General features: G+C 39.5%; 1 protein-coding gene and 1 long non-coding RNA gene across 4 annotated transcripts in view; one reads left to right on the top strand and one right to left on the bottom strand.

Annotated features, from left to right (window-relative positions):
• MBP (myelin basic protein) overlaps positions 1 to 25,994 on the top strand; it is a 123,104-nt gene that overhangs the window by 93,986 nt on the left and 3,124 nt on the right. For both annotated transcript variants that reach the window (XM_075142210.1, XM_075142209.1), the window contains exons 4-8: positions 7,023 to 7,453; positions 21,262 to 21,369; positions 22,604 to 22,639; positions 23,233 to 23,265; positions 24,245 to 24,370. In XM_075142210.1, coding sequence (XP_074998311.1) covers positions 7,023 to 7,453; positions 21,262 to 21,369; positions 22,604 to 22,639; positions 23,233 to 23,265; positions 24,245 to 24,370 — 734 coding nt within the window. The remainder of the gene's footprint in view (positions 1 to 7,022; positions 7,454 to 21,261; positions 21,370 to 22,603; positions 22,640 to 23,232; positions 23,266 to 24,244; positions 24,371 to 25,994) is intronic.
• Positions 7,434 to 21,325, bottom strand: LOC142078919 (uncharacterized). 2 transcript variants are annotated; one of them, XR_012672404.1, is made up of 3 exons: positions 21,072 to 21,325; positions 15,086 to 15,249; positions 7,434 to 7,483 (listed from the first exon to the last, which is right to left on the bottom strand). It is a non-coding gene; the product is annotated as an uncharacterized LOC142078919 (long non-coding RNA). The 2 variants fall into 2 exon arrangements; XR_012672405.1 differs by lacking the exon at positions 7,434 to 7,483 and adding an exon at positions 9,275 to 9,318.

The following is a 25,994-nucleotide window of genomic DNA, read 5'->3' as shown; positions in this document are numbered from 1 at the left end:
GGTGTCTGACGTAGTAAAACAGCTACTTGTGAATTGATGCCAAAGTATGTCAAATGTTTGAGGGGTTTTTTCAGCAGATCTGGAATACATTTTAGGTTAGTATTAGAAACGAAGTGAGAGAAATTGCACTTATTTTTTCATACTGTAGTAATTAGTGTCTGAAAGAATTGTCATTCTCCTATGCAATTTGAATTTTTTTCCTACAGCATAGTTTTATGCTAAAAAGTACATATTTCTATTCTACCTGAGTGAATGTATCTATTTCTTTCAAAATATGAGCATAATACAGCCAAACTGTCACTCCTTTCTCCTGCTAAACTTGCAAAGACAGGTATTTCCATAACAGGATGTGAACTAGCACCTCCCTTCTCTCCATTAAAACCTTTTTGTGTTTTCATGCGAGCTCTGCTGCAAGGCCAAGCTCTGCTTCCCTGCAAGGCCATTCTTCAGCGGGAGTGGGCCAGGGAGGGCTTGGAGAAATGAGATCTTTAACAAGTCTGAAAGCAACTTGCCAAAACTTAGGTATTAGCGAAGGTCTAGCAATTAATGGATCCTATTTGACCTACTGGTTTTCAGTCCAGCAGTAGCTCTCAAGAAGCATAATGCTGCCTGCAGAGAACACCTAAGAACTGGTATTCCACAAGGTATCAGGGGTTCAGGGAAAGCGGCATTTGTCGGGCTGCTCTTGTAAAATTTTAAGTGTTAGTTCCATTCATCTGGCCACAGCAATGCAGTCTAAATGTCAGCTCTAAAAATGTGTTGTGCCTTTACCAACAGCAGTGCAATCCTTTTCAGCAGGCTTAGCCAGTGATCTTTATTGACCCAAGATGTAGTACAGAACTAAACTTGGTCTTTTATTCGACTTAGTTCAATAGAAGTAAATACAGCTCTGTAGCAACAGGTATTTATGAGTCTATACTGGGCCAGGTGGGGTTTTCCACTTTTTACTATATTTTTAGTACTAAGGTTTATTGTAAGGAAAATTGTGCCACAACAGACCCCTTATTCACTGCTTCATCACATCAGAGTAGAAGTGTACTTGACTCATCAATGGAACGGAAACACCTTCATAACCTTCCATGCCTGTCTGGTTAGAGCCTCATATGCTCTATAATGTCTAACGTATGCAGTGAGGGAGGAAAGTCAAAGAGTGCATGTTACACTTAGCAGATGGCTTCTCATTTTTGTGGAGGTTTGGTCTACAGCTTTATTAGCCCATAGGAAAACCTGAGTTTCTTGTGCAGAAAAATATTCTTTCTTCAGTTACTCTGAAGCTATAGAGGAAATTTGGCTTTGGGTGGAATTTTTTCCTAAAAGTGATAAGCTTTGGCAAGGAGGGAGGGAGGAGAGTGAGCTGTAGTGGTCGCGGTCTCTTGGCTAACTGCAGTAGGAGCGTTAAACTCATGTGAATCTGTATTGTGAGACACACTGGCATTTCTCTCTGCATTCATTCTGCTAGCAAATGAGAAAAATGTTTGTGTAAAGGCTAAATGCACCAGCAGATTCGTTCTAGTTGTGTTCAGAGCTATAACCAACTGTTTCACAATTATGCTGCATGCCATCTATTCCAAACAGAAATATTTGTTCAAAATTGATTTCCAACAGTTTGACAAGCATCAGACAAACACAGTAATTAGATCTGTGAAGTGAAATGTCTGATGGCATATTGCCTTCTAACCATATTAGTGAAGTTCGGCTGAGAGCCATTTTTTGTCTGCGGCGTCTTAGCATAATGAGAATAAATCAAGCTTTGCAGTTCAGATTTAACAATGCAGACATAATTCTTTCTTCCCTCTCCCCAAATACTTATGTAGTGCAGCCTAATGGCTGTAGACACTCGGTTCCGCTCTGAGCTGCGCTGCAGTAAAAGTCCAAACCAGGAGCTGGATTGTACCTCTCACTGGTGCTCAAGGGAGAGAGTAGAACCGCCTCAAGCATTTTGATCGGAAAACTCCTGTATTTTCTGAAGCCGCTCAGCAAATCAGGAGATCTGTAGCCTTGTTCATTGAATCTTTCTCTGCACCAGTTTACTGGTTTGCACCCATTCTCTCACCCCTTTTCTCCTTTTAGTCTGATCAACAGGTGCTCCCACTGCATGCTAAGCCGTGCAGCGCTCCTCAGTGCCATCTCCAGCGGTAGAGCTCTGGCTGGAAGCCAGGACTGGCCTTGGTGTTTCTGACAGATGACCTGCACCGGTCTGCAGGATGAACAGTTTTTGCTACACTTGCCTTTGATGCTTGATACAGCTGAGCACCAAATAGTTGGATCCTTTTTCCAAGAAAAATTAAGTGTTAAATTGGCCTGATTTTTATTTGATCCTGGCCTTTGTAGTAGATCACAGTGTATGATTACTGCTGCATGTTCAGACCCCTCATTTACACGCACACCCAAAGCGCTGCTGTCCCATCTACTCAAGAACGTTGAAGTTTGAGGCGCGGTGTGTGATAGTGCAGGAAAAATGGAAGTGTGCGACTTCATGACAGTATCCAAAGCCAGAGCTGAATTAGGGCTCCCTGCAGTGCCTTATGCTATACTTCCTGCAAAACAATTCCTTAAGGTCCTTTTTATAGAGAACTTAACTGCATAAAAAGGAAAAGCAAAATGTTGGGAAACAGTTACCTTAAGGCAGAGTTGGAACCCAGACATCCTCACCTGCAGCTCATATGTAGTGATGATGGACATGCTTTTTCTGTCCTTTTCATTCTTTCAAATGTCCTGATACTACCACGGATGGTACTAAAAGCCACATGTTCCAGAATAGTGGTTTTCAGCCTCTTAATGCAAAAGGCAAACTATTACTAATACATTGCACATATGCCTTACTACTACAGCTTACTGAAGATCTTGAAATCTTAGGTGTTACAAAGCTGAGTAATTTTTAGGTGTAATCTTTTGTTGTTCAAGTGAGTAAAAACAGGTAAGTCAGTGCAAAATTCCAGAGGTTTTACTTAATATTTTAGTATCAGCATTTCAATAAATGTACTGACATGTAGTTGACTCAGAATTGAGAACTTCACTGCATTATATGTAACTATCCAGTTGTTGTATTATAGAAGAAATAGGAGCAAAAAAGTTGAAAAGGGCAAATACACATGATATTTCATATACTGAAGAGCACTGCTTTATAAATATACATGACTTAAGCTAAAATGAAAAATTGATTCAAAAGGTCCCTAAAGTTTAAGTGAGATAACTTTCATCTTCATACCCTGAGAAAAGAAGGCCAAGAAAAAGGAGATTAGTAATCAGTCACAGCAATCTAGTTACTATAAAATATATTAAATATTCAGTGTTATAAATTTGATAAATATACTTTCTGGTGTTTGTAATGAGTAAATAATACTTAATTCTTAAGATTTCGTACAAATACTTAAGCTGCTGTCATGTATTGTTACAATCAATATTTGCAATATGCTGTGACTGTTGTACTAAGCCTCTCTTGAGATGCCAAAGTAGGGGAATATGCTTCAGCTTTTATCAACTTCATTTTCCTCATTTAATTTACAGCATTTGTAGAGGGAGCAGCAATAAGAATGTGAGAGGAATTACAAGTATCTGCAAGAAAGCAAGACTGGAAGGGGGTGGGAGGAGATGAAAAACTTGTAATCCTTTTTTTTTTTTTTTTTAACTTAACACATTAAAACTCTTAGCTTAACAACCTCTTTCTAGGTTGTCTTCTGTATGGAAGAAGACTACAGATTTCTATATACACAAGGAGAGACTATCCTAGAGCAGCTCTACCAAGTGACCCACGAGAAGGATATTTGTATCCAAGGACTCTCCATCAGAGATTGTACTTTTTATAAAACAGGTTTCCATGGTCTTGACAGTAGCTATTGCTTGGACCATGGGGCTGAGAGGTTCCAGCTAATTAGGGGCTTATGTAAAAGTGTTATTCTGATTCTCAAGAAATGGTGTAAACTATTAATGTCAAATTGAGCATTAAGGCGCAGCAGTGGTTTTGAAAATACTTGTATGTGGCCCAACTCCTATTAAAGGCAATGGGAGGTTGGATTTAATATTGTTTCATTGAAAGCACCTTTGGAATTTCTGTTTTGTTTCATTAACAGACTGTTCAGATTTTTTGGTCCATCTATATTCATTCGTTTGGGGAGTCACTGTGTATACAGGGAACAAATGGCTTTGTTCACTCTGACCAACATGCACAGGGAAAATTGTGCCAGTGGCAGGCTCAAGAGCTGCATAGAGTGAGGGGAAGTGGAAAGGTGGCGTTGCTTTCGGGAGTGGTCCTCGGCCGCGCCTGGAGTGCCAAATCCCTGCTCGGCGTCTGGCTTCCTCCTGCTGCTTTTGGGCTAGATTGAGGATGTGCTTTTCTCATGCTCTCACTTGCGCAGCTTTCAATGACTTTATTCACTTAAATGTAAATAGGTGACACTTTAATAGCCTTCTGGTAATGCCTATGGCAATGCATTCTGCTGTACTTACTCTTTAACCCATTCTACACGTTTTTTTTTTAAAAAAAAAAAGCCTGAAGACCTCTTCCTCTCTGGGCAGCTTTCTCTTGTACAAGTGATATGGTATAGGAAGGGTACTCTATTTTAACAAGAGAGCTTCATCTTGCAGGGAGAAACAAGAAAAAGATTATCAGTATCATATGCACAGCATTTATAATGGATTTTAATAGAAGTCTAAATATTTGTTTCTAAGTGAACGAATAAGCATATGTTTACATGCTCCATTAATTCTAGATATCCTTAAGACATTATTGAAGCGATCTGTCTCTCCAAATGCACTTGAAGACTTTGATTAGTTAGCTCAAATATTAACAATATCTCTCTGCAATACATTTTTAAATAGTAGAGAAGACTTAAGCATGCAGAAAATCTAGAGGAAAACTTAAATGTGTGCTTTCATTACTGAAATAAAGCATACAGAAAGATTTATACTTTATAGCTCACTGCGTATGCATTGGGAGAAGCTACTTTTGTGGCACAAATACCCTTCTTTGTTGCTTACCAATACCCGTATTCAGTGACACAAAGAACAACTGTTGTAAAAAAATATTAGTATGCAGATGCCCTGGTGTTGTGTTAATGCATTTAATTAAATACAATAGCTTTTTTGTTTGTTTTTCTTTTTCTGTCCTTGAATGGATTTGTATTATGCTATAGAATCTAGGCTTAGAGTTGCTATTTAAAATGTTTTGCAGTTTTTGAATGTGTCATATTTCCATGTTAGTTACTTTCTCTTTTGTTGGATTAAGAAAATCATTTGGGCGCTTTCATAGTTTCTAACAAGTTTGAAAGTATCTTTTCAGGAAAACCAAAATCCCAAAGTTGCCAGCAAATATTTGCTTTTCCCCACTGATGAGGTCTTCAGTGACAATTAGCGTTGGTTAAATAATTGTATTCCCGAGAAATACTTTCAGATGTTTTAACCAAAGAAAATTTCTTGAAGTTCCCCAACATTTTCTAGGTAGTTTTCACAGAAGAAAAAAAAAAAGTTGCACAGCAAAACTGCACGTTATGTTTTTTATGTGAAAAATTGTAGCAGACGAATTACAACAAATTGTAACCTAAGTACTGGTATATATTTGCAGAAGCCATCATTACTGTCTCGTGTCATTATCCATAAAATTATTTCGGAATTATTCTCAGCCTGAGAAAAGGTTTCTTAGGTGCCCTGTGGGTGGGTGAAATCATATGAAATGACTGTCTCAAGTCTAAAATTGCTGTGGTGAATCAGCAAAGTACTTGAGCCCAGAGTACTTTGAAAACGTAACAGTATTTGCCAGATCCTACCCCTCTGGTGGCAACAAGGACCAAATCAAATGGGGATTTAATGAGGTAATCAGAAGACCCTAAAGGTAACATATGACTAACTGTAACTTATTTCTGAAATTTTGAGCCCCATTAACTCCAAAAAACGTTTCTGACATGGAGTGAGTGTGTGGGAGGCGTCTGCTCTGATGGTTGCTTCTTAAGCAGTGACCTACTAATATTCTTTTGGTGTTCCTTGGAGGCAAGACATACTCCTCAGTGGATGCAGTTTCCTTTAGAACAGTAGGAATAATGGTATAGACTATAAAAAAATCCCTCTATAAATCTTTTTGTCACTGATAAGGAGCTACTACAGGTTAACGGTTAAGTGTGCTGCAACTGCAGCAGATATTTTACTGCATGCATCAGAACATAACTGTGGAGAAGGCAGCAGACATTTCGCTTACACCGCAGAGGTCTGTCTCGGTGCCTTTCTTGGCTAAAAGCTCATCAGTTTATGATAATTGTTTTTGTCACTTCTCACAAGCACTAAATGCAAATCGAACAGTTTTGCCCTAGGCCTTCGCTGTCAGAGCCAGGACATTGTATGCTGAGTGCCAGGATCATACATAGAGAAAAACTGTCATGGGAGGCCAAGCAAAAATTGCAGTTTAGCGTTCTCTGCTTTTTTGAAGTGAGGACAATTTAAATAGTGAAAAAACCTCCCCTCATTACACTTGTTTGATCGGTATTGAAGTTACAGTGAGGGATTCCAAATGGGGACAAAACCTTCAGGTACAAAAGCTCTGACGTCGTGGAGAGGGAACGTGCAGTTGAAAAGGCAGAGTCCTGCAATGTTGCTTTAATTCCAACACCCCCCTCCGGCCCTGTTTTGGAGAAAAGCGGCACATTGCAACAGGAGTTGCAGTCCTGAAGGGAAAGTACAGGAACTCTGTTTGTTCAGACATTGTAATTGAAAGCCTCCTCATCAGTAAGCCTTCCTTGTAAATAAAGTGAGATTCAGTTGTGCTTCAAACAACCTATTGATCTGTTTACAAATACATTTAATTAAAAAAACCACCTAGAACTACTGCAAATTTTGTGTGAGAACATCATCCCAGATTCAGTTCCAAGATAGCTTAATGTTCTCAAAAGGCTGGTAGAGAACATAGTTTCGTTACAACTGCACATATTATGGGTTTTATATGAAATGAGCATCTCAAGGCAAGGGAAAGAAAGCAGCATTGTTCCAGGGCTGTTTTTCACAGGCCTGTATTCATATCTCATCCTTGTTGTTTGCAGGAGAGGCAGATGTGAACCAGAACAATGGGACCTCCACGAAGAGCCCAGCGGTGACAGACCCCAAAGGCACAGCAGAACCGAAGAATGCCTGGCCCGAGGCCAACCCAGCTGACACGACTGGTCGCCCCCACTTGATCCGCCTCTTTTCCCGAGATGCCCCAGGAAGAGAAGACAACACCTTCAAAGATCGGCCCTCAGAGTCAGACGAGCTACAGACCATCCAAGAGGACAGTGCAGCAGCTTCAGAGAATTCGGATTTGATGGCTTCACAAAAACGTTCCTCTTTCCGGCACGGATCAAAAATGGCATCTGCGAGCACTACAGACCATGCGAGACATGGATCTCCAAGGCACAGAGACTCGGGTCTACTTGACTCGCTGGGCAGATTCTTTGGAGGTGAAAGACACGTACCCCGGCGGGGCTCGGGCAAGGTGAGCTCTGAGGAATAGAGAACCGCACAGCTACAGCAAAATAAAGTACAATTAAACAGGAAGGGTGGGACTAAAAGGAAGGTGTAACTGCTATAATGCAAGAGTTGATTTAGCCAGCAAGACGGTACTTGCAGATGTGTAATTTAATGCTTGGCTTAAACTGGAAACAACAACAACAAAAAAAGCATAGATCTGAGAAACAAGAGGAGCTATTCTGGTTAGTCACAAGGAGTATTAGAAATCCAGGTGGCTCTAGAAACATTACTGAGAAAAGTTTTTATGAACATTTAATGTGGTGCATTGTATGCAGTGCCATTTAGAGAAACTTCAGTCTGCTTTTGTGTGTTGTTCTTAAATATTTGTAAAACCGAGCTGGATGAGAGCACTAAATGCAAGACAATCTCTAGACAGTTTGGCACTCACTGAGGGACAAACTTGGACGTGGATGTTAGAAAAAGAACTGTGGCCAGATTCTCAGCCTGCTTGTGCAAGAAGCGCATTTTAAGGTCAGTTGATAGCATTGCTGAGGAGATGGCTTGACAGATATTATCCTGAATCCCAGGTGTACAAAATAGTCCAGCTGTTTTATTCTGGCAAGAAGTGAAGATTTGTATTCCAAACATTTCATATTAGAAATCGTGTAACAAACCACTTCTTAATTGTGAATTGAAAAACAAGGTATTGATGAAACTTGAATTACTTGAATTCTTTCCTTTTCCAGGATTAACCCGCCTCTGATAAGTTAGGCAGATGGCATGTTAGCTCACTGTTGTTTTAGTGGCAAAGTTTAAGATATTTTCACTGTAGCCTTTGCCATGTAAATGATAAATGGAGTCTTGTGTTTGTGTGTTCACACACTGCCTAAGCATTTGAATGGAACTACTGTAGGGCTATAAAACCTTTGTTTTAGCTGAATATATTGTTTGATGCTTAAGTTGTGTCTTGCAAAAAGCAATGCTCATAGTTGCTGGCTGATTTTTCAATAAGCTTTGCTGTCTGTTTAACAGCTCTAACCTGTGATGCTTGCCAGGATGGGTTAGCACATGCAGCTTTCCTGGCTATCTCATAGTGTTGCCCTGGGACACGATACAGACTACCCTGTGGTTTAAAACTGATTTGTGATCACAGGACAGCTGCAGGCTGTCTGTGTACTTCACAGCTCTGCACTCGGAAGCACTACGTGTAGTAGCCCTTCCCTGAAGAGTTATTGTAACGTATGGACCACTGGATGAAAAATACTCTAGAAACTTAAAACCAGAAGCTTCTCACACTTGGTAGCCGGTACTAAGCAAACTGTGTATTTTGGTCTTTTTGTTTCTCACGTTTACGAACTGAGGACTATAATGCTTATGGCAAAGATTTCGCAATTATGCAGTTGTTTCTGTAGGTATGTAGTGTTCATACATGCAACAAGCAGTTGCTGTGAGAATGAAGAAAACCACATCTCTTACTGTTACTGCAAATATCGGAGACTGTTCCCAACACTGCTATTTTCTGGAACCTGGTTGGCTAGCTCAACTCTTGCTGTTCTATTCATATACTGTGTTACTCGATAAAAAATAGTATATGAAATGCTCTTTGTACACCAAGGAAACAATACCAAAAACTTAGATTCCGCATACAGAATATACAGAGGAATGTACGTTCTTGCTTAGCAATAAAACAAACCAACGAACTCACTTTTTAGTAGTGATGACTGAAAAATGGCTGCAAGTTGTACAGATTCTGTATTTTATCCTTTGGCGTGAACACGATCGCTATGATTCTCTACAGATCTCCACGTAATTATGTATGAGAGGACAGGGTATCATCTGTCTTATCTCTGTTGCTGTTCAGTAAACTGCTATTTTGAAGCACTTAAATGTCTGCAAAACAGTACAGAATTATGGACAATTCTAACATTTTTTTACCTAGCAGAAGTAATTTTTTTTTTTTTTTAAGAACAACTACATACAATGCTAGAGTCCTGACTTGCAGATCTCAGCTGCAAGCACAGAGCAATTTTATTATCTTGGCAAAAGTCAGTCTCATTAGGACTTCGAGTGCCAAAGCATCTCTAGCTCTATTGCACACAATGATAATATTGATGCATGAAAACATGTCCTAGGAAGCTGTGTCGTAGGAGGGTTTCAGTGCAGAAAATATTGAGCAAGTGGCACAGACAGTTGTTTCAACTATTATTTATTTAGCCTTTGAATCAATGCCTTGTGGTTTCTTGTATCAAGGAAGGCTTGTGGTGTCATTTATTTGTACATGTGTATACAGAGGAAATCTAGATGGCTAATAGTCTTATTTGTGCTTAAAACCTGAATAGTTGCCACTTGCTGAATTTTGCAGAGTGCCAGAGTACTGATAGATGCTGAAGGTGTTCATGGATGAGCTGAAATATGAATAAAGTCTCTTGGCAGTTTTCCAGACTCCACTAAGCAAACAGGTCTTTGATAAATAAGATACCATGAAAAGCACCTTAAAGGATGAATTTCAAAGGCTTGGAATTGGAAAGTTCCTGGGGCTGCACTGTTTATTTGCTTGCACTTGTTTCTGATTAATTTTTGAAGCATTCCAAAGCAATTCTGCAGCTGCCTTTCTTGCAATCTTCCTTTTTCAGCCAGCCCGTGCCCCAGTGGGAGCGTGTGTCTCAACTACCCACACCCGCAAGCACTGGAATGCAAAGACAACACTTACTCTTTGTACAGATTTAGGGCTGACATTCAAGGAAAACACATTATAAATTCTTTGTGGAGGCATTTTCATCTTACAGCCATAGCTGAAAAGTACATTAGCGAATAATATTCACTATTGTGTACGGAAGGGTGGGGTAGGAACAAAGCTGGGACTGTTTCATGGCCTGCTTTTCTCCCGCGGAGCAGGTTCTCCCTTACCCAGGAATTCTGCAGTTAAGTTAAGAGTGCGTGGGAGTCTCATGGGAGTGAGTAAAAATAGAAATACTGGAATGTACAGAAATACTCCTTCTCCTCTAAGGGGCAGCAGATGCATTTGCCATTGTTCCTCCTGCCCCATCAAGATTTTAGATAACTCAAAAACAGCTTGAATTTTGTCCTCGTAAGAATTTTTTCAAGGTAGAACATTCCAAACAAAACTATTGTTGTGCACAGCCTAAATTGTATTGTATTAAAGATGATTTTAAAAGGGTGATGGAAAGAAACTGCGATGCGGACATTTTAAAAAGCATGCAAGACAGTAGTGTAACTATAAATTATTTCCCTTTTAATCTTTATAGAATATTTATCTAAACATTTGTAAAGCGTATAAGCAAGTTTGTTAAAATGATGAAATCTTTCTTGTGCCTCCTAGATAGTAGCCTGTATGCAACTTCAGTATGAATGCTATTTTGTTTCTTTTACACTGTTGTTTATGCTTTTGTAATTCTTTTGTTTATGTTTTGGTGGGTTTTTTTGCCTACTAAGTTTGGATTGTGAAATAAGAACTTTTCTGTCCTGGTTTAACATCATGCATTAACGTACTAAACTTTAAACTACATTTGTGACACCCATGCAACAGACCAAAATATTGTGAATGACAGTAAATAATAGGCTGAGGCCAGAATTAGTGAAAGATTAAATCAATTTTTCTCTTACATTTTGTTTCAGTTTTGTATGCAATCTTGTAATGTTCTCCTGTTGCCTGTATGAAGCCTTGCTGCTGTATTTCTTTCCCAATATATGTGTTTGGGTGCAGGGAATATGGAAGGCGGACACGGGGCTTCCCCTTCCTGCAGACGGATACAAGGTCTGAGGAGTGTTGGGCTGAAGTTCTTCTCAAGTTGAGCAGAACTGGGGTTTGGGATCAGCGTTTCTGAAACGGCAGTTCCAAACCCACCCCAGAGTTCAGCAGTCGCTGTAAATGGGGATCTACAAAAAGGGTTGCGATAAACACGCACAGGCAAAAAGTTTAGGAACGGCGGCTTTAAATGATGACCGATACAATTGTCAGAATATCCAGGCATCCTTTTTCTTTTTGCACTTGAATTCTATTCACATTTCTTGTGCGAGCTTTAATGTATACTACAGCCTCATGAAGACTTTGAAAAGCAGTTAAATCAATGCTCATCTGACTAGTATATGATGTGATTTAAGTAAACACTTACTGTGATTTTTATTTCCAAGTCTTTAGTTTTCAGGGAGTGTTATTGCTTGTGATACACTGTTTTGTAAAACCTGCTGTGCAAGCAATATGCTTGTAAAAATTTTTTTATATAGTTTATGGTGGTTGTAACAATAATTTTGTTTTAACTTTTGCTTTATATGTGCTTTATGTATTCATTAAAATGTTTACATGACAAAACTGGTGTACTAATGATTTAATCCGTTTTAAAAACTTTAATCCATTAACAGAAGTTGCAACAAACTACTTCATAATACGTGATGGGGTGAAACCTCAGATCATTAGGAGAGGCTCTACGTCTTTCTATAACATTCAGTTAAAACAGTGTAGTGGACAGAGATGAATAAAGCTTGCCTTCTGTAAGGAAATGATTAGGTTTTAAATAACTGAAGCTGCTAAATCAGGTGTTCTCGCTTTATGATAAGGGGAGCCGAATCTGGCCTCTCTTTTTCAGAGCAGGGAGTAATGAATGACAAATGACCTCCAAATGAATTCGTGTATCAGAATTGCCAGTTTGATTAAAGCTCATTTCACTTGTACGGTAGCCCTCAGAGTGCTTTAGATTTGTCTGTCTTAAAAAATAGTAACCTGCACAAAACAAGCAAGTATCAACAGGTGAGTACCGCACAGCACGTGACAAGTGAAAGGCGTAGGAGCCAACATTACATAGGATTGATTCTGACATGTTCATTGCTTAGTAATTTGACACATTATTTAATGCACTGCAACTAATTATCATCTCTTGCATTTTCAAAGAAATTACTGCTTGAAGCAATTATTACAACCTATAAGAGGAATTTGGAAGTCAGACTAGGTTAAATGCCACGCGAGGGCTGCCTAGAAGAGCAAGCGCTAACTTCTGGTAAAGCGTTGGTGATGCTCTGTGCCCAGACCAACTGCGGATGCGTGGCAAGGTTTATTCAGAAATGGGACAACGTAGTTGGGGCTGCCAATTGGAATTGGAAGTTGAAGAGAAAATCATGACTGGGTGGACAGGAAAAGCCTATGTCTTCTCTGCTTTTACTATTGCTTATATGGTCTTTTTTTGCCTCTTAAATTCAGAAATGTATGTAGTAGCGTGTTCAGGCTAAAATACTAATTAATCCACTGAAGCATTTTAAAGGTCACTGTTTCTAATCAGTCTACAGCAAAAGATTTCCCTTTTTCATTAAACTTCTAACAGTATCTTCCAGTTCAGTCTTTGCTGATTCTTCTACCCACCAGTATGAGATCACAATAATAACAATCTGTTTAAAAGGGAGCCAAGGGGGTGCTCCAAGGATTCTTTCGAGCGCGTGGTGGAGTGAAGCCTTGCCGATAGGCTTTGCCTGGGCCTCGGCGCAGGGGCAGGGCAGGGCCCTGGCCGTGGGGAGGCAGCGATGGCAGTTTTGGGGTCTTCCGGTGCTCTGGCCTGGGCGGGTCTGCAGCAATTCCTCTGTTTTGCAACCGCACGGTACCACAGCCCAGTTGAGAATAAGGTCTGGGTTTAATTTGACTATGTTACACCCCGGGGCGGTGTTTGTGTAAGCAAGTGGGAAGGGCAGGCAGGAACCCCACAGCTCATACCGAAGGTCAAAGGGACATATTCAAAATTTAGCATGAGGCTTTTCTCTGTCTAAGTTTTTCTCATTGTTTACTTCTCTGCAGATGAACCAAATTTACAAATAAGAAATTGCTTTATATCAAAAGCTGTTATATTGGATTTTTTCGATCACGTATATTAATTCCTTGCAAATGAAGAACTGCGTTATCCTTAGCACTTTCCATCCTAGAATGCCAAAATTAATGACTTTGTTCTTCAGCTGTTTTGAGATTGCAGAATGGTAAACACTGCCCAATAGAAAACTGAGGCAAAAGTTAATAGATTCATTTTTTCCTGACTTTGTTTTGTACCTTCGTCATCACACATCATTAGCGACAACTGCTGGCTTTCATTTTGTGTACCGATATCAAGTATCCCACCTAGTTCCTGCAATGGTCTCCAGTGAGTTAGACATGTTCAGTTACTCACTTTACTCTCAAGTTACTGGATTTCATTTCTGAGCTAACTGCCCTTTTCAGGTACTTTTACTGCATTTCTTACAAAGCTATTTAAAAAGCGTTCATGAAGCACAGTGAATGACTGCTGCAGACCCAAGATGGTCCTGAGCTCTCTTCTGCCTTTTGTTCACAATGCAGCTACTTCTTCATTTCTGATACGCCATACAATGAACATGCCTTGGAAACTACAAACCTCAGGTTTTGGGTGGGTCAGTTTATACAGACTAGTTCGTTGGAAATTTTACCTCTGATGATTGACAGTATTTGTTTCAATAAATTATGCTATTAACCATGCCATGTCTAATCGTTTCCTAATATTAAACTCTCCTTACTATGATACTCTTCCCGTAAGTTATGCTGATGTAGGCAATAATACGTTTAACAACCTGTGCAAGAGTTTAGCTTGTCATTTTCTTACCTATTAAAGGCAGAAATGAAATTGGGCCAGTCCTTTCAAAGATGAAAACCGGTAAAATAGTTTGTGGATGGGTGTGTGCAATCTGAGAGACGAGGGGTGTGTTTCAGGAAATTAAGGTTACAGTAACATTTTTCTCCTCTTCATTTCTGGTCAGCAGCTGTAAAGTGACAGTGTACACCTGGTAGTTACAGTTTTGTTTTCCAAATAATTATCATCTTGTTTATTGTATGAGCTTCTTGACTATATGAAAATATTAGGCAATGGGTCTTTTTAAAATTTTTACAAATTTTTGCTTTCTTAGTGATAGCCATAACCACAATGTTACGTTCTTTTGCCGTAGCAGCACCAACAGATGCATCTCCACCAACTATGTAGACTTACCAGTAGAAATTTATCACTGTGAATACTAAACTATGATGCCTTCCACATGTTGGCCATGTATGATTAAGTCCTTCAGGCTGTGAAGTTTGTTGGTAGGAGACGCTACCCTGGAAACTACCCTGAGAATACCTACTAGCCAATATCTCTTTTCTGCTGGCGCGATCGTTCTCAAAAAACCCCAAACCCAAAGCTTTGCACTGGGTTTCTGTGGTGGGTAATTTCAACAAGGCTTCATCTATGTCATTGCCTGACTGACTGATACCAACGTGATAAAACGGCACAGAGAATAGTACTGAGTACGCAGCAGGGACTATGTCCAAGCAGATAAAGAACCTCTATCATGAAGAATATGTGAATAAAATGATTCATGCTAGGCAGAAAAATGCTTCAGAAAAGCAAAGGTAAATTAAAGCATCGGGTTTTGCCCCTGAAACCATTTATCAAGTGTCACAACAATGGAATAAATTGGACGTGGAGGAAAACCCAGAGGGTATGATGGCACCAATCTCTCAGGACACATCATAAAACAGAACTACTGTCCTGATTCTTCTTTTTCCCACAGTAATTCTTTCCTCTCGCCTTCTAATTTGTGAACCCTAATCATCAAGGCAGTAAGGAGTAAGAGGGTGATGGAGAAACATGGTTCCGGATTATTGGTTAGCACTTACCTCTGTGGATGGTCAGTGTTCTCCATTGTTTCCTTCTTCATGCCATCTTTCTTCTCATCTTCCTCGGGTTTCTTACTCTTCAGTCATGTCTGTTCCTTCCTCCCGTGTTTTTTATTCCCATCTTTCTGCTAAGAATTCTTCCTCTTTCTGTTCATCACCTATTTCTAGACAAAGATTATATCAATGATCTCAGCACAACACTGGAAGGCAGAACCTCCTGCAGAATCTCCTGGACTCTGCATCTCTCCCTACCAATTCTCCTCTGTAACTTTGAGCAAGTAATTTCATTTCTGTCTTAATTTCCACATTAGTGAAACTTAACAGTACCATTACAAGGATGTGTGGCTCATCCTTTCTAAAGTGATTAGAAAAGCCTGCTGAATTAACTAATTAATTATAACGCCACCATCAGACCAGCATGTGGGGAAGATGTCAGCATTCCCATCGCTTTTTGTAACAGATCAGTAAGTTGTGAACAGCCTGGAACGAACACCATCGCGAAGAGCAAATCGGTACCCGGGTTGTACATGAATGAAAGTGCAAGCAACAACACAGTATAACATAGCTCTGGTTTAGCCGTGTGTATTTACAGTAGGTATATTGCTACTAGAATAAGCGTGGAGAAATATATCCTCACATTACACACGTGCTATATACACTATCGCTGCCCGATGAGACGCTGGGAAGCAGCACTGGAAGGCTCTGACGCAGTGTCAGCTGCGCCCAGGAGCACAAAGCCCCACGCACAAATCCCCTCCAAATCCCGAGATGAAGCAGTTTCTGCACTACAAGCGCCTGTCAGGTTTCCCACAATTGCTCTCGTCAAACTGCATATAATAAATGTCCTTTTGTTTAAAAAGAAGTAGTGTATATATTCACTGAAAGGATGCGTCTCAATTCCGGTTTGGAATACAGTTTTGAAATGGTACTAACCCCAGAAATTCAAACCTGGGTAGGAATTTCCTTATACGTAGCGTCTGGATTGAGAGTCCATTCCAAGGACTAACACAAACTTGGCCGAGTGGCTTACAAATTGCCTGTTGCTCTTTCATCTTGCTCTTCCCACAAACCAGCACGAACAGTGTTCATCGCTTAACGCTTAGAGGCTAATTTTAGTCTACCAGTAAGTATGGTTGCAAATTTCTTGATGGGAGCTAAGCGTTACATCCTGTAGGTTGTGCAACAGTTTGGTTTTCTAAGGCAATCTAAATGTACTTTTCATATCTATATGAATTTGAAATTTGTAGATTTTGTGTGATTTCTTTTAAATTCATGCACAGCAACTCATTAGGTATCTTGTGAAGACAACCCATTGGAAACCATGAAACCCACTGAACCCAGGAAAACATCCATCGTTTTTCGTTCTTACTAATGTCAAAAATGCTTACTTGGTTTGACTGCATTTTAAATCGGCTATTTCCATATTTCACATGTATTTGGATTTTCCCATTACAGAATCGACATGTGATGTTCTTTAGATTTTCATTTCACATCCTGAAGTAGGCAACAAAACTTTATAATAATGATACTGGAAGGAATTGGAAAAAGCTATGAATTCAGTACTCCAAATTAAAAACATCTTAATACTATTATTGTCACTAATGCCTATCGCCTACTGATTGGGAATTAGAGCTTTAAGTTTATATTTACATGTATATGCAATCTTCAGTTCTAAGCAATCCTCCTGTGGAGGATGAGCGCTCTCAGTGAGAGCTTATAATATGCATTTAAAAGTTCCCCTTAATGAGTACGAGTTGCAAGATCTGACATACCATGTTTATACCAAGCAAAGTCAGGTATGTATTTCATGGGATCTCATATCACTAAAAAATGTCTGCTACTGCTTAACCACATCTCTTATACTTATGCATCAAATCTGAAAACAAAGTCAAGTAGGAGACATAGAATGCATAACTGCGGTTGTGTTTGTATGAAAATGAATTTAATCCCCCAAATCCCACCACATCTCAAGTCAGATGCCTGTATGATCACAAACCTGGCTTATCAAACACGGTGTCCAAATGCACAAACCAGAAGGCCCCGCTCCATTTAGCAAAAACCACGAGAGCCCTCTGCTCCGGCCTCCTGGAGAGTGACAGGGCCGAGGGTAACACCCTCAACCTTTATTGCGTGCCACAGAAAATACCAAGAGACTTGGCTAGGCCTGCTCTCTCCGAACACTGAAGAGCACGTACTCGGGCATCTTCATCTCAATTGGAAAAAAATTGGTAATAACCTTGCACAAAACGCAGAATGGAGCACATACCGAATTACGTATGGATTCTTGTTACTGTGTTAGAGAAGCGGCAATTTTTTTTCGAAGAGCTCTTTCAAAATATTACTACAGGTTGTGCCGGTAAGCTTAATTAGTTTCACGTGAAAGTACATGGCTAGCACAGGGAATAGCAATGCCAATGTATAGCTACTGTTAAGACTTAAAATACCTGTATGTCGTCTTTGCACTACACTGAAAGTTACTCTTTTGTCTTAGTGGCCAACATACATACAGTAGGTGGCACAGTAAAATAATGCAACTTTCTTGTGCCTCACCAGAAAGAGCTGCAAAGCGTTCCAATGCTGAATCCCTCCCCATTACAGGACAACTGTGGGTATTTTACATATATTTTTAAGAATGTTCTTATTTACATTATTAATCCGTAAAACTATTAATTTCACAGTGATGTTGCAAACTGCGTCTGTGTCATCAGATCTTCCAGATACTGCTTAAATTTCCAGTATTGGCAAACATTTTCTAATAATTAAGATTATTCAGCTTAAGGGATCTTTCCTTTTTGACTTTTTTGAATGTACAGCTGAGTTGACTTAGTAGGGATCCTTTATTAAGGTAAAAAAACCAGTTAACTGGGAACAGTGAAAAGCAGAGTGTTCTCCTCTGTCCTACTTTGTTTTTTTGAAAGACAGACTGCTCATGACTACAAAGTATTCAGTTACCCTAAAAGTTGTAATTTTAAAAAAATTTTTTAAGGCCACAAACAGAGGAACATCCGTTTTTTTAAACTCCACAATCGGCACGCAAGGGCTCTGAATTCAAGATTATACTTTGCGAGTACATCTCATAATATATAGATGTGGAAGCCAAGCTTGCTTTGTATTGGCAACGCTCTTCAGACTGAAATTCACGACAGCGTTGCAAGAGGCGTGGGGCGAGCTCGCTGCAGCTGCCGGGCGGTAGAGACCAGGAACACAAAGAAACAAGGAAATGTCACCCCTTCCTAAAACATGGTTGCTCTGCTGTATTCCTATTAGGTTTTAATAAGAATATTATTTAAGGGCAAGCGCTTAAAGCATATTTAAAGTTAAATGGTGGTCTTCTGAAGGTATTAGTGAAACATGGAACGACTACGAGATGAGCTCATTCAAGGAAGTGCAATTATGAAACCCCACCTCAGCAGCCCATCCTAGCAGGATAAACCAGATTTCTTTTCTCTTTCATTCAGCAAAGAATTGCCTCAATCCATTCAAATTTAACTTTTAAGACCTATAGATACCAGTTATTACTCTTCTGAGGGAAATGATTTTCAGAAACCATGAATGTGAACAATCTCAGAAAAAAACCCATGGATTTTGCTCCCTGCCCCTAGAGTCCAAATATTGAAAGAACAAACTACAGGCGAAAGAGTAATTCCAACAATAAATTGAAAGGAAACGTTATTATTTGCCACAAATTGAGAATAATATCGAAGATTCTGACCACAGATGAAGTTTGCTGATGATAATACGAAAGGAAAGCACTTTATCTGTAAGACCAGGAAACACACTGTATTAAACTCGCACAGAACCATCACTAAAAACAGCTTCAGGCTCCCTACTACCTCATACACTGTAGCAGGGGACCCAATCAAAGACTGTGCTGACATTTGGCACCGCAGACAGAAGAAACTTTGTATTTACCACACGATAACCTTTTCCATAAGCCAAATTATTAGCACCTAATAATTGATCAGAATGCTAAATTCAAGGAAACTCAACCTCATCTAAATTGTAAAAACCTATTACCCCAGCCTTTCTCTGTGCCTGCTGGCAATCCGTAGCCCACTGCAGAGTTGCAGGCTACGTGCAACCAAATCTGATCTTGACGTTTTCTGCTTCACGTACTGTCATCGTTTTGCAGTTAGATGGCAACCAGTTTCTGCTGTTAATGACGGACGTTCAGATCTGCAACACCACGGTATTTATCATGGTATTTATCCTAACGAGAAGGCGGTCAGCTGGTTCCAGAGGCAAAGCAACGCTTCATTTGAACACAGATTAGAAAGACAAACGCATGGCTGAAGGGACTTGTTCTAAACACGTGTTGATACCTCCCAGGCTCCCTCTTCCTAATCACGGCAGCAGAGGGTATTTTGGCAGCAGACGGTATTTTGGCAACACTGGAACTAGTGACAAAGTAGAAGCTGCTGCAGAAGTACAAGCAGGACTGACTGCCTGACACTATGGAAATTTTACAGACCCAATACAACTCAGAAATTCCTGCTTTTTAAACAGTAAGTCTCTACATATCATCAGCATGCAAAAAAAATGATGCTGATAAATACCAGCTGAACTTCTCTGCATTGGCTCATTTTTTTTCCTAAGGAAATTAATCTTACAAACAATATATCTGAATTTCATTTCTCCTCAGAATTATGTAACTTAAAAGGCCACTCATGAAGATGGATTCTTCTGACTCATTTTGGATGATCCAACATAATGTAAATCCATGTCATTCACATAAGATCACAAGATCTGCCTCCACTCACTTAAAAATAAAACTTCCCTGTAGCAGCTTTGAGCAGCAACACTAGATGGTTTCATGGGACCTTTTATTCAAGAGTCTGAGAACATGTAAATCTCTACGCAGCCATTTTCACTAGGAATAGCTTGAGGCAGTCAGGGTCATTCTGAAAGCTACCCATGTCATGAGATTTCACTTGAAATGCAAAAAGACTCTTCAGACCTTCGAAAGTCTCTGCTATACATATTAACTTATCCGTCAAAAATCATCAAACCACTCATGAGTCAGGAGTCCCGCTCCAACAATACGACTAAGCTTTTTCCCTGGCAAGTTGATCAATGTTTTTCTATATGTGATGAAAGCAAAGTAGATTTTAAATAACAACTCGTATTGTTCTACAGTCAAATGTTCATTCAGTTTGTACGACCAGGGAAGTGCTTATGTGAGCTACTGTCTCACTTCGGATTTCCATTTCATCTTTAGAGGCCAATGAAAATTTTTAGTATCCGCACGATGCCTATAACATCATTGTATTCTCAGGGAATTGACTGCATTAAGAGAACCATTGCGGCACTGCTGTTAATTCTCTCCTACCTTCTCTGTTCCCCATTGAACATACTTAGGATCTGTTGCATTGAACGTGAAGCCTTGTGCCTCCACACGTGCGATGATGGGCAGATGTCTGTAATTCACATCAGTCATACGTGGCAGCTCTTTTTTAAACTTTGTCATACTGCATCCAGATAGCAGTAACCACACAGAATTTTTCATACTATTTTCACTGAAACAGATGCATCGCGCTCTAAGTACCAGCCAAGGTGTTCACTACTCACAATGCGTTACTTTTGTTATTTATTTTACCTTTGCTTACTGGACTTGTTTCTGTACTGCTCAGGAAGCACCACTGAAAACAGAAAGTATCGTCAGTCTCATTCGATTTCCTCATTCTACAAAAAAGATGCTCTTGCAGTTCATCAGTGTCATATAGTCTTTGAGAACCGAGAAAATTATATACGATCCATTCCTGCTCTCACATGGAGAGTGACCCAACATAATTTTAAGTTTTTCTCCATTTCAGGTTTAATTTCTGAAATTACGTTCTACGCTCCTACTTATGAAAGAAGGAAAATGATAAGGTTTCTGTTATCACAACTTTCCAATAACAAGTTTAATTCCAGACTGGGCTGTAATGTTAAGAACACATACACCCACATATATATATACACATATATATGCAGAACAGATACATACTGTGTATTTGCCATTGTATTAAAAAATCGTTCCTTCACAGCACTGCCAACTTTTGATTGCAATCTCTGTAGATTTCTGAGGCATTTTTCTCTTCTTTTCATTCCTGGTGAAAACGACTCTTCCCTTCATACAGTCGCCGATTACCTTTCCTTCCCAGCTGACTTGGCCATATGCCTGTTCTGCTTTTCAGGATATACATGCAGCCAGGGCTAGCCACCACGTAGGGTCCATCCCCCAGAGATCTCAGCACGGCCGGCCTGGTGACGACAACCCCGTAGTCCACTTCTTCAAGAACATTGTAAGTCTTCTCTCTTCTTGTTACGTACTAGAAGGAAATATTTTCTTTGGGATCCATCAGTAACCAACTGCTCCCCCATCTTTAGCCATTACGCTGAGCCTCATGAATTGCACTGTACATGAATTGAGCTCACCATCGTGCCATTCGATACAAATATAATTTTTACCTGGAAACACAAACAATACTGAAATGCTACAAAGAAGCGGGTGAACCCTCCATTAGCACAGTCAAATTTCAACAACGACCGTTACAATTATACAGCTTCACCACTTACAGGTTTTGTCCTTGTGCAATCAGCACTGGCTGTATTTAGGCATGTCTTCTGCTTAAAAATAGACAAAAATCCAGTATGTTCTAGGCAAAGCCTAAGACAGCAGAGGAGCTTCTCAGTGCACTTACTTAGATAGCACTTAATGGACATGCTAAGTTTACTCCCAAATATGAAACAGCTTATACTTTTGGATGTCATTTGAAACCATAAGCAAAACAGCCCAACATTTTTTCCTGATGATTTCATTTAAGATAACAGCTATTTTGTTCAAGCTCTGAAATTGGTCGGTTTTACACCAATAAGGAGTTTTCACAGAAAATATCCAGGAAAGATGGAATTTCCTCAGAGACTAAATTCTTGAGCACTGTGAGAATACATAATGAAATGTAGTACTCTATTTAAAACACTGTTCAGTGACTATCCAGAAAGAGAGACTCTACATATTGCACTTGCCATACTTCTGATTTGATCTGTACAGGTACTCCTACCAAACTTATTTTTCAGGGTTTTTTTTTCTGAAACAGAAGTCTCAGTATTTTGATGCCCAAATGCTGAATAAAGAACCTCCAAAACACAACGGTAGCCTTAACCAGGACAGAAGTATTTGAAGTATCACAGTCTCTCTTAATAACCACCTTCACAAATCAATTTTCCCAACGCTGACATCCAAGAACATGGCCATCATTGGATCTGAAGTGCAAGACCTACAATAGGTTTAAAACAAAAACCATCAACAGTGAGAACATTTTTATGATGGGAAAGTTACCGATACTATGATTCATTTTTGAGCTATCCTTTAACAATGGGCATTCTGAAATATTCATGTGGCAATAAAGAGGATGAAATTAAACAATAACTGATGCATAAGGCCTACTAACTCATAGATAACATGCAAAAGGCTTTTGATGATTCCCTACATTTACTGTTGCCTTGGTTTTACAACTTTTTTGTGTTGGTTTTTAGGTCTCACCCCGTACACCTCCCCCAATGCAAGCAAAGGTAAGCGTTTTCAGGGGCTCATGCAACGTCCAAGATTTTCTGGTGGGCTCATTTATACCAATTCAACTGCTAGCCTGATCCATTTTCTTTCATGGCATTAAGCAAAAAGCTGGAGTTATCACTGGGAATATTTAAAGCAAGGGACTAAGACAGAAATGCCATGGTTCTCTTCCTCCTGCACTTCCTGACTTGCTGCATGACACGTAACAAATTAAAGCTACTCGCAGGGATTTTCATATTCAATTTATGTTGTGATTGCTTTTTGTAATAAACTAATAATAGGTAATGCTTTCAAGCAAGCCTCACCCACCAGGAACTGTCCTTATATTACTAAGCTCAGCTGGCTTCTGAAGTACATAATACTGTTAAACCATGGCTAGGGAAGTCAGTTCTTGTAATTATAATACAGATTTTGCCTTTTTCGTTTCATGGAATGACTGTAAACGCAATTGTTGTTTTCAACTCCTGCCTCATTATCTGGCCAGCATTTCATTGTTTTTACTGCATTTTCACCTTCTTCTGTGTACGGTACACCCAGATGCTATGTTCCATAGTGATCATCATGTCATTGTTTCTATTTCTTGCATGTACAGGGAAGAGGATTATCCCTCACCAGATTTAGCTGGGTAGGTGATGAATGTGCTTTCAGTAACAGCCATTTTATTTACCAGGCCAAAGCATATCTTGCTCCATTGCCTCAAGCTGCTGCAGCAACATGATAATTTTGTTTTGTCTCAATTTTGCTATTTTGCTTTTCCTGTTCCATTTTCCTCCCTCCTCCTACAGCACTTTAAGATGGTAATTTTGTTGCTTGCTCTTATCCAGCAACTTGACAGCCTTGCAGCGATAATTTCTTCTGCTTTAGCACGAAGGGAGCAAAATCCACTGCATGGCAAAGCTCTCTTCCCTTAAAGGCTCCTGGAAGACTCATCTGCTGCATTTTTATTTTCCTGGGAAGGACAAAAATGGGAGGGAGGGCTGGGACGAGATGGGCGCTTATTCCACAGTTCCAATTGCTCTCATACAGTAAAGTGTGCAAAACTAACACTGTCACTAATTCACGTATTTTGTCCCTCCTTTCCTTGCAACCCCTTTCAGTAAGAAGCGATCTGCCTAAGCAGTTATTAGACAAGTTCTTCCTGCAGTTATCATAACTAATTAAATTCTACTTCTCTACCACAGGTTTGATTTTATATGAGATGGACATGTAAATTACTTGCGTTTTAAGACAAAATATTAAAGCCTTCAAGCCATTAAGTATTTCTTTCACTATCAGAAGAACACCAATTAGTTCTCGTTTGACATCTTAGAACTCGTGAAATTGAAACATTTTAAGTTTTTGTCATGCAGGTTAACCTTCTGAGTATCCATTTTTCGATTATTAATTCCTCTTTTACAGATTGGTGCTTCCCTCAGATTTGAGTATATTCAGATAATTTCCTAACATTTTCCTTCATCCTTGTTTATTACGCAAAACATTATTTTATTCCAACACCTCTAAATTTCTCATTTGAGTATTACATTTCAGTGATCACAAACAAAGATTACAATGTGCATAGTTTGAATGTGATAATTTGCTCTCTACATAAAAATCTTTCTTTGCAGGGTGGTGAAGGACACAAGCCAGGATACGGAGGAAGCGGAAAATTCTATGAGCATAAATCTGCTCACAAGGGACATAAGGGATCCTATCATGAGGGCCAGGGCACTCTTTCCAAAATCTTTAAACTGGTAAAGTACAATTGAACTTACACTAAGTACAAAAAATTGAGTCCAGGAAAATGAGAAGCCAAACCTCTCCAGAACCTGCCATGTTTGAAACAACCACATTTCCTTAAAGCTTCTGAAGGAACTAGATTGGCAGGATAAAACAGAAGGTTATCTCACGGCCTAGCGAGTACTTACACCATAGGAAACAAAGGTAAAAACAGTCAGTCAGTTACCATCAGGAAAGAAGGTAAGTCCACAAAGTCCCACAGAGACCCGCACCAGGATCTGTGCTGGTACTGATCTCACAAATGACCTGGAACATAGAAGATGCACGGGGTGACACGGCTTGCTGCTGCCGCTAAAGTATTTAGAATAGTGAAAGTGAAAGCAAACTGATAAGCTGCAGAATGGTAGTGCCGGGCAGTGTTGGACATATACTTGGTTGAGATGCAACAACAACTTGAGCAGCCCCTGCTTCTTCCCACCCCAGGTGGGAGAACTCCTACAGCGTGTCAGTACAGCGAGTTGCGACACCACAGTGTCAGGCAAATTAGAAAACTCTGTCATATGAAAAATAAACATTTTGTCAAGATTATCTTTAACCTGGTTCAGTTCACCATTTCGAGTCACTGCACAGCCCCACCAACACAGCTAATAAATGAAAATAGAACAGCCGTGAGGAATTTTCACGTTCCACGTCAGGAAAAGCACATCATATCCATGGGCAGCTACTTTAACTAGCCTGTATTTTTCCTCAAAGGTAGAGAAGTATTCACAAGTAACAAATCGCCTAGTACACTGTTCGCACATGAAGAATGCAATCGGCAGTAATCTTAACTTCAAGACAGAAGGTCTGAGATCCCATTAGCAGAGCTGACTATCTCAAACTCTTACTACTCTTACTCTCCAACAGGAGACATAACAGCACCATCACCCGTAGCAAAAATACATTTTTCTCTCTTACATGGTTTAGGGTACGTATCTTGCATTGTAGAGCTGTTTTTCAAACATATGCAGCACCAAGTGACACCTTGCAAACTCCAGGGAGGTAGTAAGAATTCTTATGTTGCAATTCAAGAAAAGGAATGAGCTCTTCAGAGGCCCAGGTAAAAATCAGTTAGCTTTAAGTCTAATTTTCATGCTGTGCACTTGTAGATTTTTAGTGGAGTTCAGATACATCAACAACGCCACGGCTATATACTGACATTATTTGTAAAATTTCTTTTGAACATCTGAAAATATCCGATAATCATCTCTCCCAAAATCTAACATTCTCTTTTTTACATAACCATCACAACTATTTTAGCTTGGATTTATATGTATATGATGATATACATACACCAGTTCTACTTTTTAGATAGCCTTTTCCAAGCCGTTATAACTTTTGGAACTCATATCAGAGTTTTACTCAGGCCCATTTGATTTGGACCCATTGTTTATAGCAGGAGGCATTAGTAACTATTTCTTTATATAGCTTTACAGTCTTTTACAATAAAAAAGTTATCCATTCTTTAAGATAACTGTGAAAGAAAAAAAGCCAATTATGTAAAGGATTACACTAAATTTTCCTTGAAATAGTTCAGTAAAATTAAGGAGGGAGCACGGAAAGATGAGAAGAATATAAATAAAGAACACAAAATCCCAA

This window comes from Calonectris borealis, chromosome 2 (genome assembly GCF_964195595.1).
Source record: "Calonectris borealis chromosome 2, bCalBor7.hap1.2, whole genome shotgun sequence".
NCBI classification, from domain to species: Eukaryota; Metazoa; Chordata; class Aves; order Procellariiformes; family Procellariidae; genus Calonectris; species Calonectris borealis.
The sequence above is the reverse complement of the archived record's forward strand: the minus strand, read 5'-3'. Positions and strand labels throughout refer to the sequence as shown.